The sequence below is a fragment of the Oncorhynchus keta genome, unplaced genomic scaffold, assembly GCF_023373465.1.
Source record: "Oncorhynchus keta strain PuntledgeMale-10-30-2019 unplaced genomic scaffold, Oket_V2 Un_scaffold_8670_pilon_pilon, whole genome shotgun sequence".
In the NCBI taxonomy this organism is placed as follows: domain Eukaryota; kingdom Metazoa; phylum Chordata; class Actinopteri; order Salmoniformes; family Salmonidae; genus Oncorhynchus; species Oncorhynchus keta.
Genome location: NW_026291010.1, coordinates 601,733 through 620,935, shown reverse-complemented (window position 1 = coordinate 620,935; position 19,203 = coordinate 601,733). Strand labels below are relative to the sequence as shown.

General features: G+C 42.0%; 1 protein-coding gene across 1 annotated transcript in view; it reads right to left on the bottom strand.

Annotated features, from left to right (window-relative positions):
• vipr1b (vasoactive intestinal peptide receptor 1b) overlaps positions 1–19,203 on the bottom strand; it is a 244,545-nt gene that overhangs the window by 136,065 nt on the left and 89,277 nt on the right. The window contains exon 3 of the mRNA XM_052517592.1: positions 6,103–6,222. Coding sequence (XP_052373552.1) covers positions 6,103–6,222 — 120 coding nt within the window. The remainder of the gene's footprint in view (positions 1–6,102; positions 6,223–19,203) is intronic.

Sequence of the window (19,203 nt, the reverse complement as noted above, 5' to 3'; positions counted from 1 at the left end):
TGTGGTTCTCTACATGACCGCAGTATCTCCTGAAGCCTACACTGCTCCCATGTCCCATTTCTCTCTCTCTCCTCTCTCTCTCTCTCTCTCTCTCTCTCTCTCTCTCTCTCTCTCTCTCTCCTCTCTCTCTCATCTCCCTCTCTCTCTCCCTCCCTCTCTCTCTCTCTCTCTCTCTCTCTCTCTCTCTCTCTCTCTCTCTCTCTCTCTCTCTCTCTCTCTCTCTCTCTCTCTCTCTCTCTCTCTCTCTCTCTCTCTCTCTCTCTCTCTCTCTCTACCACTCTCTCTCTCTCTACCACTCTCTCTCTCTCTACCTTTACCTTTCTCTACCTCTCTCTCTCTGCCCCCTTACTCTCTCTGCCTCTACCTCTCTCTCTCTCTCTCTCTCTCTCTCTCTCTCTCTCTCTCTCTCTCTCTCTCTCTCTCTCTCTCTCTCTCTCTCTCTCTCTCTCTACCTCTCTCTCTGCCTCTACCTCTGCCTCTACCTCTCTCTCTATGCCCCTCTCTCTGCCTCTACCTCTCTCTCTCTTTCTTCCCCTCTCTCTCTACCCCTCTCTCTTTCTACCTCCCTCTCTCTCTACCTCCCTCTCTCTCTCTCTACCCCTCTCTCTCTCTACCTTTACCTCTCTCTCTCTGCCCCCCTCTCTCTCTCTCTCTCTCTCTCTCTCTCTCTCTCTCTCTCTCTCTCTCTCTCTCTCTCTCTCTCTCTCTCTCTCTCTCTCTCTCTCTCTCTCTCTCTCTCTCTCTCTACCTCTCTCTCTGCCTCTACCTCTCTCTCTCTATGCCCCTCTCTCTGCCTCTACCTCTCTCTCTCTTTCTTCCCCTCTCTATCTACCTCCCTCTCTCTCTCTCTACCCCTCTCTCTCTCTACCTTTACCTCTCTCTACCTCTTTCTCTCTCTGCCCCCTCTCTGCCTCTGCCTCTACCTCTCTCTCTCTCTCTCTCTCTGCCCCTCTCTCTCTCTCTGCCCCTCTCTCTCTCTGCCCCTCTCTCTCTACCTCTCTCTCTCTGCCTCTACTCCTCACCCTCTCTCTGCCTCTACCTCTCTCTCTCTCTCTCTCTCTCTCTCTCTCTCTCTCTCTCTCTCTCTACCCCTCTCTCTCTACCTCTCTCTCTCTCTGCCCCTCTCTCTCTCACTGCCCCCCTCTCTCTGCCTCTACCTCTCTCTCTCTACCTCCCTCTACCTCCCTCTCTCTCTCTACCCCTCTCTCTCTACCTCTCTCTCTCTCTGCCCCTCTCTCTCTGCCCCTCTCTCTCTCACTGCCCCCCTCTCTCTGCCTCTACCTCTCTCTCTCTACCTCCCTCTACCTCCCTCTCTCTCTCTACCCCTCTCTCTACCTCTCTCTCTCACTCGCTCTCTCTCTACCTCCCCCTCTCTCTCTACCTCTCTCTCTCTTTTACCTCTACCCCTCTCTCTCTCTCTACCCCCCTCTCTCTCTGTCTATCTCTTTCTCTCTACCTCTCTCTCTCTACCCCTCTCTCTCTCTACCCCTCTCTCTCTCTCAATTCAATTCAATTTGCTTTATTCGCATGACGTAACAATGTACATATTGCCAAAGCATATTTTGGATATTTACAATTTAAAAAATAAATAAAAATGAGAAACAAATTGTCAACGGGACAACCGTAACAACAACAACTAAGGGTCAAAATAACCAACACATTGAACAATAACAATAAGTAGTGCTGTTTCCTGTTTAACTACAGATAATAAATAATACTCAACTGGGACAAACACAACGCAAGGAGAGTACAATTAACATCTGTTACACAAACACACAGCACCATTCATATTTCATAAGACTTGCAGTTTATATGTACATTTTTCAACAGTCTATAAATAAAGCAGATGAGGATGTCAGATGCTCAAGTCCTTTGTGGTTCTCTACATGACCGCAGTATCTCCTGAAGCCTACACTGCTCCCATGTCCCATTTCTCTGTCTCTACCTCTCTCTCTCTCTCTGCCTCTACCTCTCTCTCTCTCTCTGCCCCTCTCTCTCTACCCCTCTCTCTCTCTACCCCTCTCTCTTTCTACCTCCCTCTCTCTCTGCCCCTCTCTCTCTGCCCCTCTCTCTCTCACTGCCCCCCTCTCTCTCTGCCTCTACCCCCTCTCTCTCTCTATCCCTCTCTCTCTACCTCTCTCTCTCTGCCTCTACCCCTCTCTCTCTACCCCTCTCTCTCTACCTCTCTCTCTCTGCCTCTACCCCTCTCTCTCTCTCTCTCTACCCCTCTCTCTCTGCCCCTCTCTCTCTGCCCCTCTCTCTCTCTCTGCCCCCCCCCTCTCTCTCTGCCTCTACCCCTCTCCCTCTCTCTATCCCCTCTCTCTTTCTCTCTCTCTCTGCCCCCTCTTTCTCTCTCTGCCTCTACTCTCTGCCTCTCTGCCTCTACCTCTCTCTCTCTCTCTGCCTCTCTCTCTCTCTCTCTCTCTCTCTCTCTCTCTCTCTCTCTCTCTCTCTCTCTCTCTCTCTCTCTCTCTCTCTCTCTCTCTCTCTCTCTCTCTCTCTCTCTCTCTCTCTCTCTCTCTCTCTCTCTCTCTCTCTCTCTCTCTCTCTCTCTCTCTCTCTCTCTCTCTCTCTCTCTCTCTCTCTCTCTGTCTCTCTCTCTCTCTCTCCCTACCCTTCTCTCTTACTGTCAATTCAATTTCAATTTAAGCAAGTGAAAAAGAAAATAAACAAAAGTGAAATAAACAACATGAAATGAACAGACAACATTAAACTCACACAAGTTCCAAAAGTATTAAGACATTTCAAAGTGTATTGATGTGCAAAAGGGAAAATAAATAAATATGGGTTGTATGTTTTTTGTGGCAAAAGGCCACAAATCTTGATGCTGTGACGGCACTGTTGTATTTCACCCAATAGATATGGGAGTTTATCAAAATTGGATTTGATTTCGATTTCTTTGTGGCTCTGTGTAACATATGTGTCTCTAATATGGTCATTTGACAGAGGCATCAGTTTCCATCTCATCTTGTAGGGAGTGTGCACATAGCCTGTCTTCTCTTGAGAGCCAGGTTTGTCTACAGCTGCTTTCTCAATAGCAAGGCTATGCTCACTGAGTCTGTACATAGTCAAAGACTTCCTTAATTTTGGGTCAGTCACAGTGGTCAGGTATTCTGCCGCTGTGTACTCTCTGTTTAGGGCAAAATAGCAATCCAGTTTGCTCTGTTTTTTTGTTAATTCTTTCCAATATGTCAAGTAATTATCTTGTTGTTTTCTCATGATTTGGTTGGGTCTAATTTTGTTTCTGTCCTGGGGCTCTGTGGGGTCTGTTTGAGTTTGTGAACAGAGCCCCAGGACCAGCTTGCTTAGGGGACTCTTCTCCAGGTTCATCTCTCTGTAGGTGATGGCTTTGTTATTGAAGGTTTGGGAATCGCTTCCTCTTGGGTGGTTGTAGAATTTAACGTCTCTTTCAGGATTTTGATAATTAGCGACCAACTTCTGCTCTGCATGCAGAGTCTCAATTTGGTGTTTGCTTCATTTTGTGAATTCTTGGTTGGTGAGCGGACCCCAGACCTCACAACCTTTATGGTCAATGGGTTCTTTATGGTCAATGGGTTCTATAACTGATTCAAGTATTTTTAGCCAGATCCTAATTGGTATGTCGAATGTCATGTTCCTTTTGATGGCATAGAAGGCCCTTCTTGCCTTGTCTCTCAGATCATTCACAGCTTTGTTTGTTTCTTAGTTTTTTGTGTGCTCTCGGGCAAAGGTGTCGAGATGGAATTTGTTGTCCTGGCAACTGGACCTTTTTTGGAACACCATTATTTTTGTCTTACTGAGATTTACTGTCAGGGCCCAGGTCTGACAGAATCTGTACAGAAGATCTAGGTGCTGCTGTAGGCCCTCCTTGGTTGGTGACAGAAGCACCAGATCATCACAAAACAGTAGAGATTTGACTTTAGATTCTAGTAGGGTGAGGCCCTGTGCTGCAGACTGTTCTAGCGTCCTTGCCAATTCGTTGATGTATACCTTCAGCTAGCTCCTATTGTTCTCTCTCCCTGACCTTCAGCTAGCGAGGTATGTTCCCTCTCCCTGACCTTCAGCTCGCTCCTATTGGTCCCTCTCCCTGACCTACAGCTAGCTCCTATTGTTCCCTCTCCCTGACCTTCAGCTCGCTCCTATTGTTCTCTCTCCCTGACCTTCAGCTAGCTCCCATTGTTCTCTCTCCCTGACCTTCAGCTAGCTCCTATCGTTCTCTCTCCCTGACCTTCAGCTAGCTCCTATCGTTATCTCTCCCTGACCTTCAGCTAGCTCCTATCGTTATCTCTCCCTGACCTTCAGCTAGCTCCTTTTGTTCTCTCTCCCTGTACTTCAGCTAGCTCCTATCGTTATCTCTCCCTGACCTTCAGCTAGCTCCTATCGTTCTCTCTCCCTGACCTTCGGCTAGCTCCTATTGGTCCCTCTCCCTGACCTTCAGCTAGCTCCTATCGTTCCCTCTCCCTGACCTTCAGCTAGCTCCTATTGTTCCCTCTCCCTGACCTTCAGCTAGCTCCTATCGTTCCCTCTCCCTGACCTTCAGCTAGCTCCTATTGTTCTCTCTCCCTGACCTTCAGCTAGCTCCTATTGTTCTCTCTCACTGACCTTCAGCTAGCTCATATTGTTCCCTCTCCCTGACCTTCAGCTAGCTCATATTGTTCCCTCTCCCTGACCTTCAGCTAGCTCCTATTGTTCCCTCTCCCTGACCTTCAGCTAGCCCTTATTGTTCTCTCTCCCTGACCTTCAGCTAGCTCCTATCGTTCCCTCTCCCTGACCTTCAGCTAGCTCCTATTGGTCCCTCTCCCTGACCTTCAGCTAGCTCCTATTGTTCCCTCTCCCTGACCTTCAGCTAGCTCCTATTGTTCCCTCTTCCTGACCTTCAGCTAGCTCCTATCGTTCCCTCTCCCTGACCTTCAGCTAGCTCCTATTGTTCTCTCTCCCTGACCTTCAGCTAGCTCCTATTGTTCTCTCTCACTGACCTTCAGCTAGCTCATATTGTTCCCTCTCCCTGACCTTCAGCTAGCTCATATTGTTCCCTCTCCCTGACCTTCAGCTAGCTCCTATTGTTCCCTCTCCCTGCACTTCAGCTAGCGAGGTATGTTCCCTCTCCCTGACCTTCAGCTAGCTCCTATTGTTCTCTCTCCCTGACCTTCAGCTAGCGAGGTATGTTCCCTCTCCCTGACCTTCAGCTCGCTCCTATTGTTCTCTCTCCCTGACCTTCAGCTAGCTCCTATTGTTCTCTCTCCCTGACCTTCAGCTAGCGAGGTATGTTCCCTCTCCCTGACCTTCAGCTCGCTCCTATTGTTCTCTCTCCCTGACCTTCAGCTAGCTCCTATTGTTCTCTCTCCCTGACCTTCAGCTAGCGAGGTATGTTCCCTCTCCCTGACCTTCAGCTAGCGAGGTATGTTCCCTCTCCCTGACCTTCAGCTAGCTCCTATTGTTCTCTCTCCCTGACCTTCAGCTAGTGAGGTATGTTCCCTCTCCCTGACCTTCAGCTAGCGAGGTATGTTCCCTCTCCCTGACCTTCAGCTCGCTCCTATTGTTCTCTCTCCCTGACCTTCAGCTAGCGAGGTATGTTCCCTCTCCCTGACCTTCAGCTAGCGAGGTATGTTCCCTCTCCCTGACCTTCAGCTAGCGAGGTATGTTCCCTCTCCCTGACCTTCAGCTAGCGAGGTATGTTGTCCTTGGCTCCACTATTTTTCAATATAAAAACGTGGTAATGTTACCCAATGCTGTATATTCTGTATTCTATATTCTGTGTTCTCTGTATTCTGTATATTGTTTATTATATAGTCTGTATATTCTGTATTCTGCATTCCATATTCTCTGTATTCTGTATATTCTATTTTATATATTCTATATTATTTATATTGTGTATTCTGTGTATTCTATTTTATATATTCTCTGTATTCTGTATATTCTATTGTATATATTCTATATTATGTATATTGTGTATTCTGTGTATTCTATTTTATATATTCTATATTATGTATATTGTGTATTCTGTATATTCTGCATATTCTTTATTATTTATATAATGTATTCTGTATATTCTGTATTATATATTTTCATTATGATATATTCAGTTTACTGCATATTCTATATTGTATAATAATTCATGTTTACCTTTGTGTTTGACTATATGGTCAGAGAAGTAACTGAAGTACTTCGGACACTTGATGGTGATGACCTCTCCCACACTGGCAGACGGCCAACAAGCGATGATATCCCACATCCCTTGACAACCTGTCCAGAGAAAGAGAGACATGAAAATTAGGATTACTGTAGACACGCACGCGGGCGGGCGGGCGGACAGACGGACAGACAGACAGACAGACGGACGGACGGACGGACGGACGGACGGACGGACGGACGGACGGACGGACGGACAGACAGACAGACAAGCCTATTTGTCCATGGTGTCTGGAGCCAGATGAGAATATTCACAACACAGAGAGACTTATCCTGCCAGCTCTACCACATGCTCTCAGACAACAAAAGTTTGGACACATCTACACATTCAAGTATTTTTCTTTACTTTGACTATTTTCTACATTGTAGAATAATAGTGAAGACATCAAAACTATGAAATAACGCATATGGAATCATGTAGTAACCAAAAACAAATCCAAATAAATGGTATATTTGAGATTCTTCAAAGATGTCACCCTTTGCCTTGATGACAGCTTTGCACACACCTTGGCATTCTCTTCACCTGGAATGCTTTTCCAACAGCGTTCCCACATATGCTGAGCACTTGTTGGCTGCTTTTCCTTCAGTCTGTGGTCAAACTCATCCCAAACCATCTCATTTGGGTTGAGGTCGGGTGATTGTGGAGGCCAGGTCACGTGATGCAGCACTCCATTAATCTCCTTCTTGGTCAAATAGCCCTTACACAGCCTGGAGGCTTGTTTTGGATCATCGTCCTGTTGACAAACAAATGAGTCCCACTAAGTGCAAACCAGATGGGATGGTGTATCGCTGTAGAATGCTGTGGTAGCCATGCTGGTTAAGTGTGCCTTGAATTCTAAATAAATCCCACACAGTGTCACCAGCAAAGCACCCCACACCATCACACCTCCTCCTCCATTCTTCACGGTGGGAACCACACACCATCACACCTCCTCCTCCATGCTTCACGGTGGGAACCACACACCATCACACCTCCTCCTCCATTCTTCACGGTGGGAACCACACACCATCACACCTCCTCCTCCATGCTTCACGGTGGGAACCACACACCATCACACCTCCTCCTCCATTCTTCACGGTGGGAACAACACAGGCGGAGATCATCCATTCACCTACTCTGCGTCTCAAAAAGACACACTGCTTGGAATCAACATTTTTAAATGTGGACTCATCAGACCAAGGGACAGATTTCCACCAGTCTAATGTCCATTGCTCGTGTTTCTTCGCCCAAGCAAGTCTCTTCTTCTTTTTGGTGTCCTTTAGTAGTGGTTTCTTTGCTGCAATTAGACCATGAAGGCCTGATTCTCGCAGTCTCCTCTGAACAGTTGATGTTGAGATGTGTCTGTTATTTGAACTCTATTTGAGCTGCAATTTCTAAGTCTGGTAACTCTTATGAACTTATCCTCTGCAGCAGAGGTAACTCTGGGTCTTCCATTGTGGCAGACCTGATGAGAGCCAGTTTCATCATAGCGAGTGAAGGTTTTTGTGAATGCACTTAAAGAAACTTTTGAAGATCTTGACATTATCAGGATCGACTGACCTTCATGTCTGAAAGTAATGATAGACTGTCGTTTCTCTTTGCTTATTTTAGCTGTTCATGCCATAATATGGACTTGGTCTTTTCCCAAATAGAGCTATCTTCTGTATAGAGATATAGAGAGATACCATAGAGATAGAGATATAGAGAAACCATAGAGATAGAGATATAGAGAGAAACCATAGAGATAGAGAGATACCATAGAGATAGAGATATAGAGAGATACAATAGAGATAGAGATATAGAGAGATACCATAGGATAGATATATAGAGAGATACCATAGAGATATAAAGCAATACCATATAATAAAGATATAGAGAGATACCATAGAGATAGAGATATAGAGAGATACCATAGAGATATAGAGCAATACCATAGAGATAGAGATATAGAGAGATACCATAGAGATACAGGTATGGAGAGATACCATAGAGATATAGATATAGAGAGATACCACAGAGATATAGAGAGATACCATAGAGATATAGAGAAATACCATAGAGATAGAGATATAGAGAGATACCATAGAGATAGAGATATAGCAAGATACAACAGAGCTATAGAGAGATACCCTAGAGATATAGACAGAGAGATACCATAGAGATGGAGTTATGGAGAGATACCATAGAGATATAGACAGAGAGATACCATAGAGATGGAGTTATAGAGAGATACCATAGAGATATAGACAGAGAGATACCATAGAGATGGAGTTATGGAGAGATACCCTAGAGATATAGACAGAGAGATACCATAGAGATGGAGTTATGGAGAGATACCCTAGAGATATAGACAGAGAGATACCATAGAGATGGAGTTATGGAGAGATACCATAGAGATATAGACAGAGAGATACCATAGAGATGGAGTTATGGAGAGATACCCTAGAGATATAGACAGAGAGATACCATAGAGATGGAGTTATGGAGAGATACCATAGAGATATAGACAGAGAGATATCATAGAGATGGAGTTATGGAGAGATACCCTAGAGATATAGACAGAGAGATACCCTAGAGATATAGACAGAGAGATACCATAGAGATGGAGTTATGGAGAGATACCATAGAGATATAGACAGAGAGATACCATAGAGATGGAGTTATGGAGAGATACCCTAGAGATATAGACAGAGAGATACCATAGAGATGGAGTTATGGAGAGATACCATAGAGATATAGACAGAGAGATACCATAGAGATGGAGTTATGGAGAGATACCCTAGAGATATAGACAGAGAGATACCCTAGAGATATAGACAGAGAGATACCATAGAGATGGAGTTATGGAGAGATACCATAGAGATATAGACAGAGAGATACCATAGAGATGGAGTTATGGAGAGATACCCTAGAGATATAGACAGAGAGATACCATAGAGATGGAGTTATGGAGAGATACCCTAGAGATATAGACAGAGAGATACCATAGAGATGGAGTTATGGAGAGATACCATAGAGATATAGACAGAGAGATACCATAGAGATATAGACAGAGAGATACCCTAGAGATATAGACAGAGAGATACCCTAGAGATATAGACAGAGAGATACCATAGAGATGGAGTTATGGAGAGATACCCTAGAGATATAGACAGAGAGATACCCTAGAGATATAGACAGAGAGATACCCTAGAGATATAGACAGAGAGATACCCTAGAGATATAGACAGAGAGATACCCTAGAGATATAGACAGAGAGATACCATAGAGATGGAGTTATGGAGAGATACCATAGAGATATAGACAGAGAGATACCATAGAGATGGAGTTATGGAGAGATACCATAGAGATATAGACAGAGAGATACCATAGAGATGGAGTTATGGAGAGATACCATAGAGATATAGACAGAGAGATACCATAGAGATGGAGTTATGGAGAGATACCATAGAGATATAGACAGAGAGATACCATAGAGATGGAGTTATGGAGAGATACCATAGAGATATAGACAGAGAGATACCATAGAGATGGAGTTATGGAGAGATACCCTAGAGATATAGACAGAGAGATACCATAGAGATGGAGTTATGGAGAGATACCATAGAGATATAGACAGAGAGATACCATAGAGATGGAGTTATGGAGAGATACCATAGAGATATAGACAGAGAGATACCCTAGAGATATAGACAGAGAGATACCATAGAGATGGAGTTATGGAGAGATACCATAGAGATATAGACAGAGAGATACCATAGAGATGGAGTTATGGAGAGATACCCTAGAGATATAGAGAGATACCATAGAGATATAGACAGAGAGATACCATAGAGATGGAGTTATGGAGAGATACCACAGAGATATAGAGATACCATATAGATATAGACAGAGAGATACCATAGAGATGGAGTTATGGAGAGATACCCTAGAGATATAGACAGAGAGATACCATAGAGATGGAGTTATGGAGAGATACCCTAGAGATATAGACAGAGAGATACCATAGAGATATAGACAGAGAGATACCATAGAGATATAGACAGAGAGATACCATAGAGATGGAGTTATGGAGAGATACCCTAGAGATATAGACAGAGAGATACCATAGAGATGGAGTTATGGAGAGATACCCTAGAGATATAGACAGAGAGATACCCTAGAGATATAGACAGAGAGATACCATAGAGATATAGACAGAGAGATACCATATAGATGGAGTTATGGAGAGATACCCTAGAGATATAGACAGAGAGATACCATAGAGATATAGACAGAGAGATACCATAGAGATGGAGTTATGGAGAGATACCATAGAGATATAGACAGAGAGATACCATAGAGATGGAGTTATGGAGAGATACCCTAGAGATATAGACAGAGAGATACCCTAGAGATATAGACAGAGAGATACCATAGAGATGGAGTTATGGAGAGATACCATAGAGATATAGACAGAGAGATACCATAGAGATGGAGTTATGGAGAGATACCCTAGAGATATAGACAGAGAGATACCATAGAGATGGAGTTATGGAGAGATACCCTAGAGATATAGACAGAGAGATACCATAGAGATGGAGTTATGGAGAGATACCCTAGAGATATAGACAGAGAGATACCATAGAGATGGAGTTATGGAGAGATACCCTAGAGATATAGACAGAGAGATACCCTAGAGATATAGACAGAGAGATACCCTAGAGATATAGACAGAGAGATACCCTAGAGATATAGACAGAGAGATACCATAGAGATGGAGTTATGGAGAGATACCATAGAGATATAGACAGAGAGATACCATAGAGATGGAGTTATGGAGAGATACCCTAGAGATATAGACAGAGAGATACCCTAGAGATATAGACAGAGAGATACCATAGAGATATAGACAGAGAGATACCATAGAGATGGAGTTATGGAGAGATACCATAGAGATATAGACAGAGAGATACCATAGAGATGGAGTTATGGAGAGATACCCTAGAGATATAGACAGAGAGATACCATAGAGATGGAGTTATGGAGAGATACCCTAGAGATATAGACAGAGAGATACCATAGAGATATAGACAGAGAGATACCATAGAGATGGAGTTATGGAGAGATACCATAGAGATATAGACAGAGAGATACCATAGAGATGGAGTTATGGAGAGATACCCTAGAGATATAGACAGAGAGATACCATAGAGATGGAGTTATGGAGAGATACCCTAGAGATATAGACAGAGAGATACCATAGAGATGGAGTTATGGAGAGATACCATAGAGATATAGACAGAGAGATACCATAGAGATATAGACAGAGAGATACCCTAGAGATATAGACAGAGAGATACCTAGAGATATAGACAGAGAGATACCATAGAGATGGAGTTATGGAGAGATACCTAGAGATATAGACAGAGAGATACCCTAGAGATATAGACAGAGAGATACCTAGAGATATAGACAGAGAGATACCCTAGAGATATAGACAGAGAGATACCCTAGAGATATAGACAGAGAGATACCATAGAGATGGAGTTATGGAGAGATACCATAGAGATATAGACAGAGAGATACCATAGAGATGGAGTTATGGAGAGATACCATAGAGATATAGACAGAGAGATACCATAGACATGGAGTTATGGAGAGATACCATAGAGATATAGACAGAGAGATACCATAGAGATGGAGTTATGGAGAGATACCATAGAGATATAGACAGAGAGATACCATAGAGATGGAGTTATGGAGAGATACCCTAGAGATATAGACAGAGAGATACCATAGAGATGGAGTTATGGAGAGATACCATAGAGATATAGACAGAGAGATACCATAGAGATGGAGTTATGGAGAGATACCATAGAGATATAGACAGAGAGATACCATAGAGATGGAGTTATGGAGAGATACCCTAGAGATATAGACAGAGAGATACCCTAGAGATATAGACAGAGAGATACCATAGAGATGGAGTTATGGAGAGATACCATAGAGATATAGACAGAGAGATACCATAGAGATGGAGTTATGGAGAGATACCCTAGAGATATAGAGAGATACCATAGAGATATAGACAGAGAGATACCATAGAGATGGAGTTATGGAGAGATACCACAGAGATATAGAGAGATACCATAGAGATATAGACAGAGAGATACCATAGAGATGGAGTTATGGAGAGATACCCTAGAGATATAGACAGAGAGATACCATAGAGATGGAGTTATGGAGAGATACCCTAGAGATATAGACAGAGAGATACCATAGAGATATAGACAGAGAGATACCATAGAGATATAGACAGAGAGATACCATAGAGATGGAGTTATGGAGAGATACCCTAGAGATATAGACAGAGATACCATAGAGATGGAGTTATGGAGAGATACCCTAGAGATATAGACAGAGAGATACCATAGAGATGGAGTTATGGAGAGATACCCTAGAGATATAGACAGAGAGATACCATAGAGATGGAGTTATAGAGAGATACCATAGAGATATAGACAGAGAGATACCATAGAGATGGAGTTATGGAGAGATACCCTAGAGATATAGACAGAGAGATACCATAGAGATGGAGTTATGGAGAGATACCTAGAGATATAGACAGAGAGATACCATAGAGATATAGACAGAGAGATACCATAGAGATATAGACAGAGAGATACCATAGAGATGGAGTTATGGAGAGATACCCTAGAGATATAGACAGAGAGATACCATAGAGATGGAGTTATGGAGAGATACCCTAGAGATATAGACAGAGAGATACCATAGAGATATAGACAGAGAGATACCATAGAGATATAGACAGAGAGATACCATAGAGATGGAGTTATGGAGAGATACCCTAGAGATATAGACAGAGAGATACCCTAGAGATATAGACAGAGAGATACCATAGAGATATAGACAGAGAGATACCATAGAGATGGAGTTATGGAGAGATACCCTAGAGATATAGACGGAGAGATACCCTAGAGATGGAGTTATGGAGAGATACCATAGAGATATAGACAGAGAGATACCATAGAGATGGAGTTATGGAGAGATACCCTAGAGATATAGACAGAGAGATACCCTAGAGATATAGACAGAGAGATACCATAGAGATATAGACAGAGAGATACCATATAGATGGAGTTATGGAGAGATACCCTAGAGATATAGACAGAGAGATACCATAGAGATATAGACAGAGAGATACCATAGAGATGGAGTTATGGAGAGATACCATAGAGATATAGACAGAGAGATACCATAGAGATGGAGTTATGGAGAGATACCCTAGAGATATAGACAGAGAGATACCATAGAGATGGAGTTATGGAGAGATACCCTAGAGATATAGACAGAGAGATACCATAGAGATGGAGTTATGGAGAGATACCATAGAGATATAGACAGAGAGATACCATAGAGATATAGACAGAGAGATACCCTAGAGATATAGACAGAGAGATACCCTAGAGATATAGACAGAGAGATACCATAGAGATGGAGTTATGGAGAGATACCCTAGAGATATAGACAGAGAGATACCCTAGAGATATAGACAGAGAGATACCCTAGAGATATAGACAGAGAGATACCCTAGAGATATAGACAGAGAGATACCATAGAGATGGAGTTATGGAGAGATACCATAGAGATATAGACAGAGAGATACCATAGAGATGGAGTTATGGAGAGATACCCTAGAGATATAGACAGAGAGATACCCTAGAGATATAGACAGAGAGATACCATAGAGATATAGACAGAGATATACCATATAGATGGAGTTATGGAGAGATACCCTAGAGATATAGACAGAGAGATACTATAGAGATATAGACAGAGAGATACCATAGAGATGGAGTTATGGAGAGATACCATAGAGATATAGACAGAGAGATACCATAGAGATGGAGTTATGGAGAGATACCCTAGAGATATAGACAGAGAGATACCCTAGAGATATAGACAGAGAGATACCATAGAGATGGAGTTATGGAGAGATACCATAGAGATATAGACAGAGAGATACCATAGAGATGGAGTTATGGAGAGATACCCTAGAGATATAGACAGAGAGATACCATAGAGATGGAGTTATGGAGAGATACCCTAGAGATATAGACAGAGAGATACCATAGAGATGGAGTTATGGAGAGATACCATAGAGAAATAGACAGAGAGATACCATAGAGATATAGACAGAGTACCCTAGAGATGACAGAGAGATACCCTAGAGATATAGACAGAGAGATACCATAGAGATGGAGTTATGGAGAGATACCATAGAGATATAGACAGAGAGATACCATAGAGATGGAGTTATGGAGAGATACCCTAGAGATATAGAGATACCATAGAGATATAGAAAGAGAGATACCATAGAGATGGAGTTATGGAGAGATACCACAGAGATAGAGATACCATAGAGATACCATAGAGATGAGTTATACCATAGAGATATAGACAGAGAGATACCATAGAGATGGAGAGATACCCTAGAGATATAGACAGAGAGATACCATAGAGATATAGACAGAGAGATACCATAGAGATATAGACAGAGAGATACCATAGAGATGGAGTTATGGAGAGATACCCTAGAGATATAGACAGAGATACCATAGAGATGGAGTTATGGAGAGATACCCTAGAGATATAGACAGAGAGATACCATAGAGATGGAGTTATGGAGAGATACCCTAGAGATATAGACAGAGAGATACCATAGAGATGGAGTTATAGAGAGATACCATAGAGATATAGACAGAGAGATACCATAGAGATGGAGTTATGGAGAGATACCCTAGAGATATAGACAGAGAGATACCATAGAGATGGAGTTATGGAGAGATACCCTAGAGATATAGACAGAGAGATACCATAGAGATATAGACAGAGAGATACCATAGAGATATAGACAGAGAGATACCATAGAGATGGAGTTATGGAGAGATACCCTAGAGATATAGACAGAGAGATACCATAGAGATGGAGTTATGGAGAGATACCCTAGAGATATAGACAGAGAGATACCATAGAGATATAGACAGAGAGATACCATAGAGATATAGACAGAGAGATACCATAGAGATGGAGTTATGGAGAGATACCCTAGAGATATAGACAGAGAGATACCCTAGAGATATAGACAGAGAGATACCATAGAGATATAGACAGAGAGATACCATAGAGATGGAGTTATGGAGAGATACCCTAGAGATATAGACAGAGATACCCTAGAGATGGAGTTATGGAGAGATACCATAGAGATATAGACAGAGAGATACCATAGAGATGGAGTTATGGAGAGATACCCTAGAGATATAGACAGAGAGATACCCTAGAGATATAGACAGAGAGATACCATAGAGATATAGACAGAGAGATACCATATAGATGGAGTTATGGAGAGATACCCTAGAGAGACAGAGAGATACCATAGAGATATAGACAGAGAGATACCATAGAGATGGAGTTATGGAGAGATACCATAGAGATATAGACAGAGAGATACCATAGAGATGGAGTTATGGAGAGATACCCTAGAGATATAGACAGAGAGATACCATAGAGATGGAGTTATGGAGAGATACCCTAGAGATATAGACAGAGAGATACCATAGAGATGGAGTTATGGAGAGATACCATAGAGATATAGACAGAGAGATACCATAGAGATATAGACAGAGAGATACCCTAGAGATATAGACAGAGAGATACCCTAGAGATATAGACAGAGAGATACCATAGAGATGGAGTTATGGAGAGATACCCTAGAGATATAGACAGAGAGATACCCTAGAGATATAGACAGAGAGATACCCTAGAGATATAGACAGAGAGATACCCTAGAGATATAGACAGAGAGATACCATAGAGATGGAGTTATGGAGAGATACCATAGAGATATAGACAGAGAGATACCATAGAGATGGAGTTATGGAGAGATACCCTAGAGATATAGACAGAGAGATACCCTAGAGATATAGACAGAGAGATACCATAGAGATATAGACAGAGATATACCATATAGATGGAGTTATGGAGAGATACCCTAGAGATATAGACAGAGAGATACCATAGAGATATAGACAGAGAGATACCATAGAGATGGAGTTATGGAGAGATACCATAGAGATATAGACAGAGAGATACCATAGAGATGGAGTTATGGAGAGATACCCTAGAGATATAGACAGAGAGATACCCTAGAGATATAGACAGAGAGATACCATAGAGATGGAGTTATGGAGAGATACCATAGAGATATAGACAGAGAGATACCATAGAGATGGAGTTATGGAGAGATACCCTAGAGATATAGACAGAGAGATACCATAGAGATGGAGTTATGGAGAGATACCCTAGAGATATAGACAGAGAGATACCATAGAGATGGAGTTATGGAGAGATACCATAGAGATATAGACAGAGAGATACCATAGAGATATAGACAGAGAGATACCCTAGAGATATAGACAGAGAGATACCCTAGAGATATAGACAGAGAGATACCATAGAGATGGAGATATGGAGAGATACCATAGAGATATAGACAGAGAGATACCCTAGAGATATAGACAGAGAGATACCCTAGAGATATAGACAGAGAGATACCATAGAGATATAGACAGAGAGATACCATAGAGATGGAGTTATGGAGAGATACCATAGAGATATAGACAGAGAGATACCATAGAGATGGAGTTATGGAGAGATACCATAGAGATATAGACAGAGAGATACCATAGAGATGGAGTTATGGAGAGATACCATAGAGATATAGACAGAGAGATACCATAGAGATGGAGTTATGGAGAGATACCATAGAGATATAGACAGAGAGATACCATAGAGATGGAGTTATGGAGAGATACCCTAGAGATATAGACAGAGAGATACCATAGAGATGGAGTTATGGAGAGATACCATAGAGATATAGACAGAGAGATACCATAGAGATGGAGTTATGGAGAGATACCATAGAGATATAGACAGAGAGATACCATAGAGATGGAGTTATGGAGAGATACCCTAGAGATATAGACAGAGAGATACCCTAGAGATATAGACAGAGAGATACCATAGAGATGGAGTTATGGAGAGATACCATAGAGATATAGACAGAGAGATACCATAGAGATGGAGTTATGGAGAGATACCCTAGAGATATAGAGAGATACCATAGAGATATAGACAGAGAGATACCATAGAGATGGAGTTATGGAGAGATACCACAGAGATATAGAGAGATACCATAGAGATATAGACAGAGAGATACCATAGAGATGGAGTTATGGAGAGATACCCTAGAGATATAGACAGAGAGATACCATAGAGATGGAGTTATGGAGAGATACCCTAGAGATATAGACAGAGAGATACCATAGAGATATAGACAGAGAGATACCATAGAGATATAGACAGAGAGATACCATAGAGATGGAGTTATGGAGAGATACCCTAGAGATATAGACAGAGAGATACCATAGAGATGGAGTTATGGAGAGATACCCTAGAGATATAGACAGAGAGATACCATAGAGATGGAGTTATGGAGAGATACCCTAGAGATATAGACAGAGAGATACCATAGAGATGGAGTTATAGAGAGATACCATAGAGATATAGACAGAGAGATACCATAGAGATGGAGTTATGGAGAGATACCCTAGAGATATAGACAGAGAGATACCATAGAGATGGAGTTATGGAGAGATACCCTAGAGATATAGACAGAGAGATACCATAGAGATATAGACAGAGAGATACCATAGAGATATAGACAGAGAGATACCATAGAGATGGAGTTATGGAGAGATACCCTAGAGATATAGACAGAGAGATACCATAGAGATGGAGTTATGGAGAGATACCATAGAGATATAGACAGAGAGATACCATAGAGATATAGACAGAGAGATACCATAGAGATATAGACAGAGAGATACCATAGAGATGGAGTTATGGAGAGATACCCTAGAGATATAGACAGAGAGATACCCTAGAGATATAGACAGAGAGATACCATAGAGATATAGACAGAGAGATACCATAGAGATGGAGTTATGGAGAGATACCATAGAGATATAGACAGAGAGATACCATAGAGATGGAGTTATGGAGAGATACCATAGAGATATAGACAGAGAGATACCATAGAGATGGAGTTATGGAGAGATACCCTAGAGATATAGACAGAGAGATACCATAGAGATGGAGTTATGGAGAGATACCCTAGAGATATAGACAGAGAGATACCATAGAGATATAGACAGAGAGATACAATAGAGATGGAGTTATGGAGAGATACCATAGAGATATAGACAGAGAGATACCATAGAGATATAGACAGAGAGATACCATAGAGATATAGACAGAGAGATACCATAGAGATGGAGTTATGGAGAGATACCCTAGAGATATAGACAGAGAGATACCCTAGAGATATAGACAGAGAGATACCATAGAGATATAGACAGAGAGATACCATAGAGATGGAGTTATGGAGAGATACCATAGAGATATAGACAGAGAGATACCATAGAGATGGAGTTATGGAGAGATACCATAGAGATATAGACAGAGAGATACCATAGAGATGGAGTTATGGAGAGATACCATAGAGATATAGACAGAGAGATACCATAGAGATGGAGTTATGGAGAGATACCCTAGAGATATAGACAGAGAGATACCATAGAGATGGAGTTATGGAGAGATACCCTAGAGATATAGACAGAGAGATACCATAGAGATATAGACAGAGAGATACCATAGAGATGGAGTTATGGAGAGATACCATAGAGATATAGACAGAGAGATACCATAGAGATGGAGTTATGGAGAGATACCATAGAGATATAGACAGAGAGATACCATAGAGATGGAGTTATGGAGAGATACCATAGAGATATAGACAGAGAGATACCATAGAGATGGAGTTATGGAGAGATACCATAGAGATATAGACAGAGAGATACCATAGAGATGGAGTTATGGAGAGATACCATAGAGATATAGACAGAGAGATACCATAGAGATGGAGTTATGGA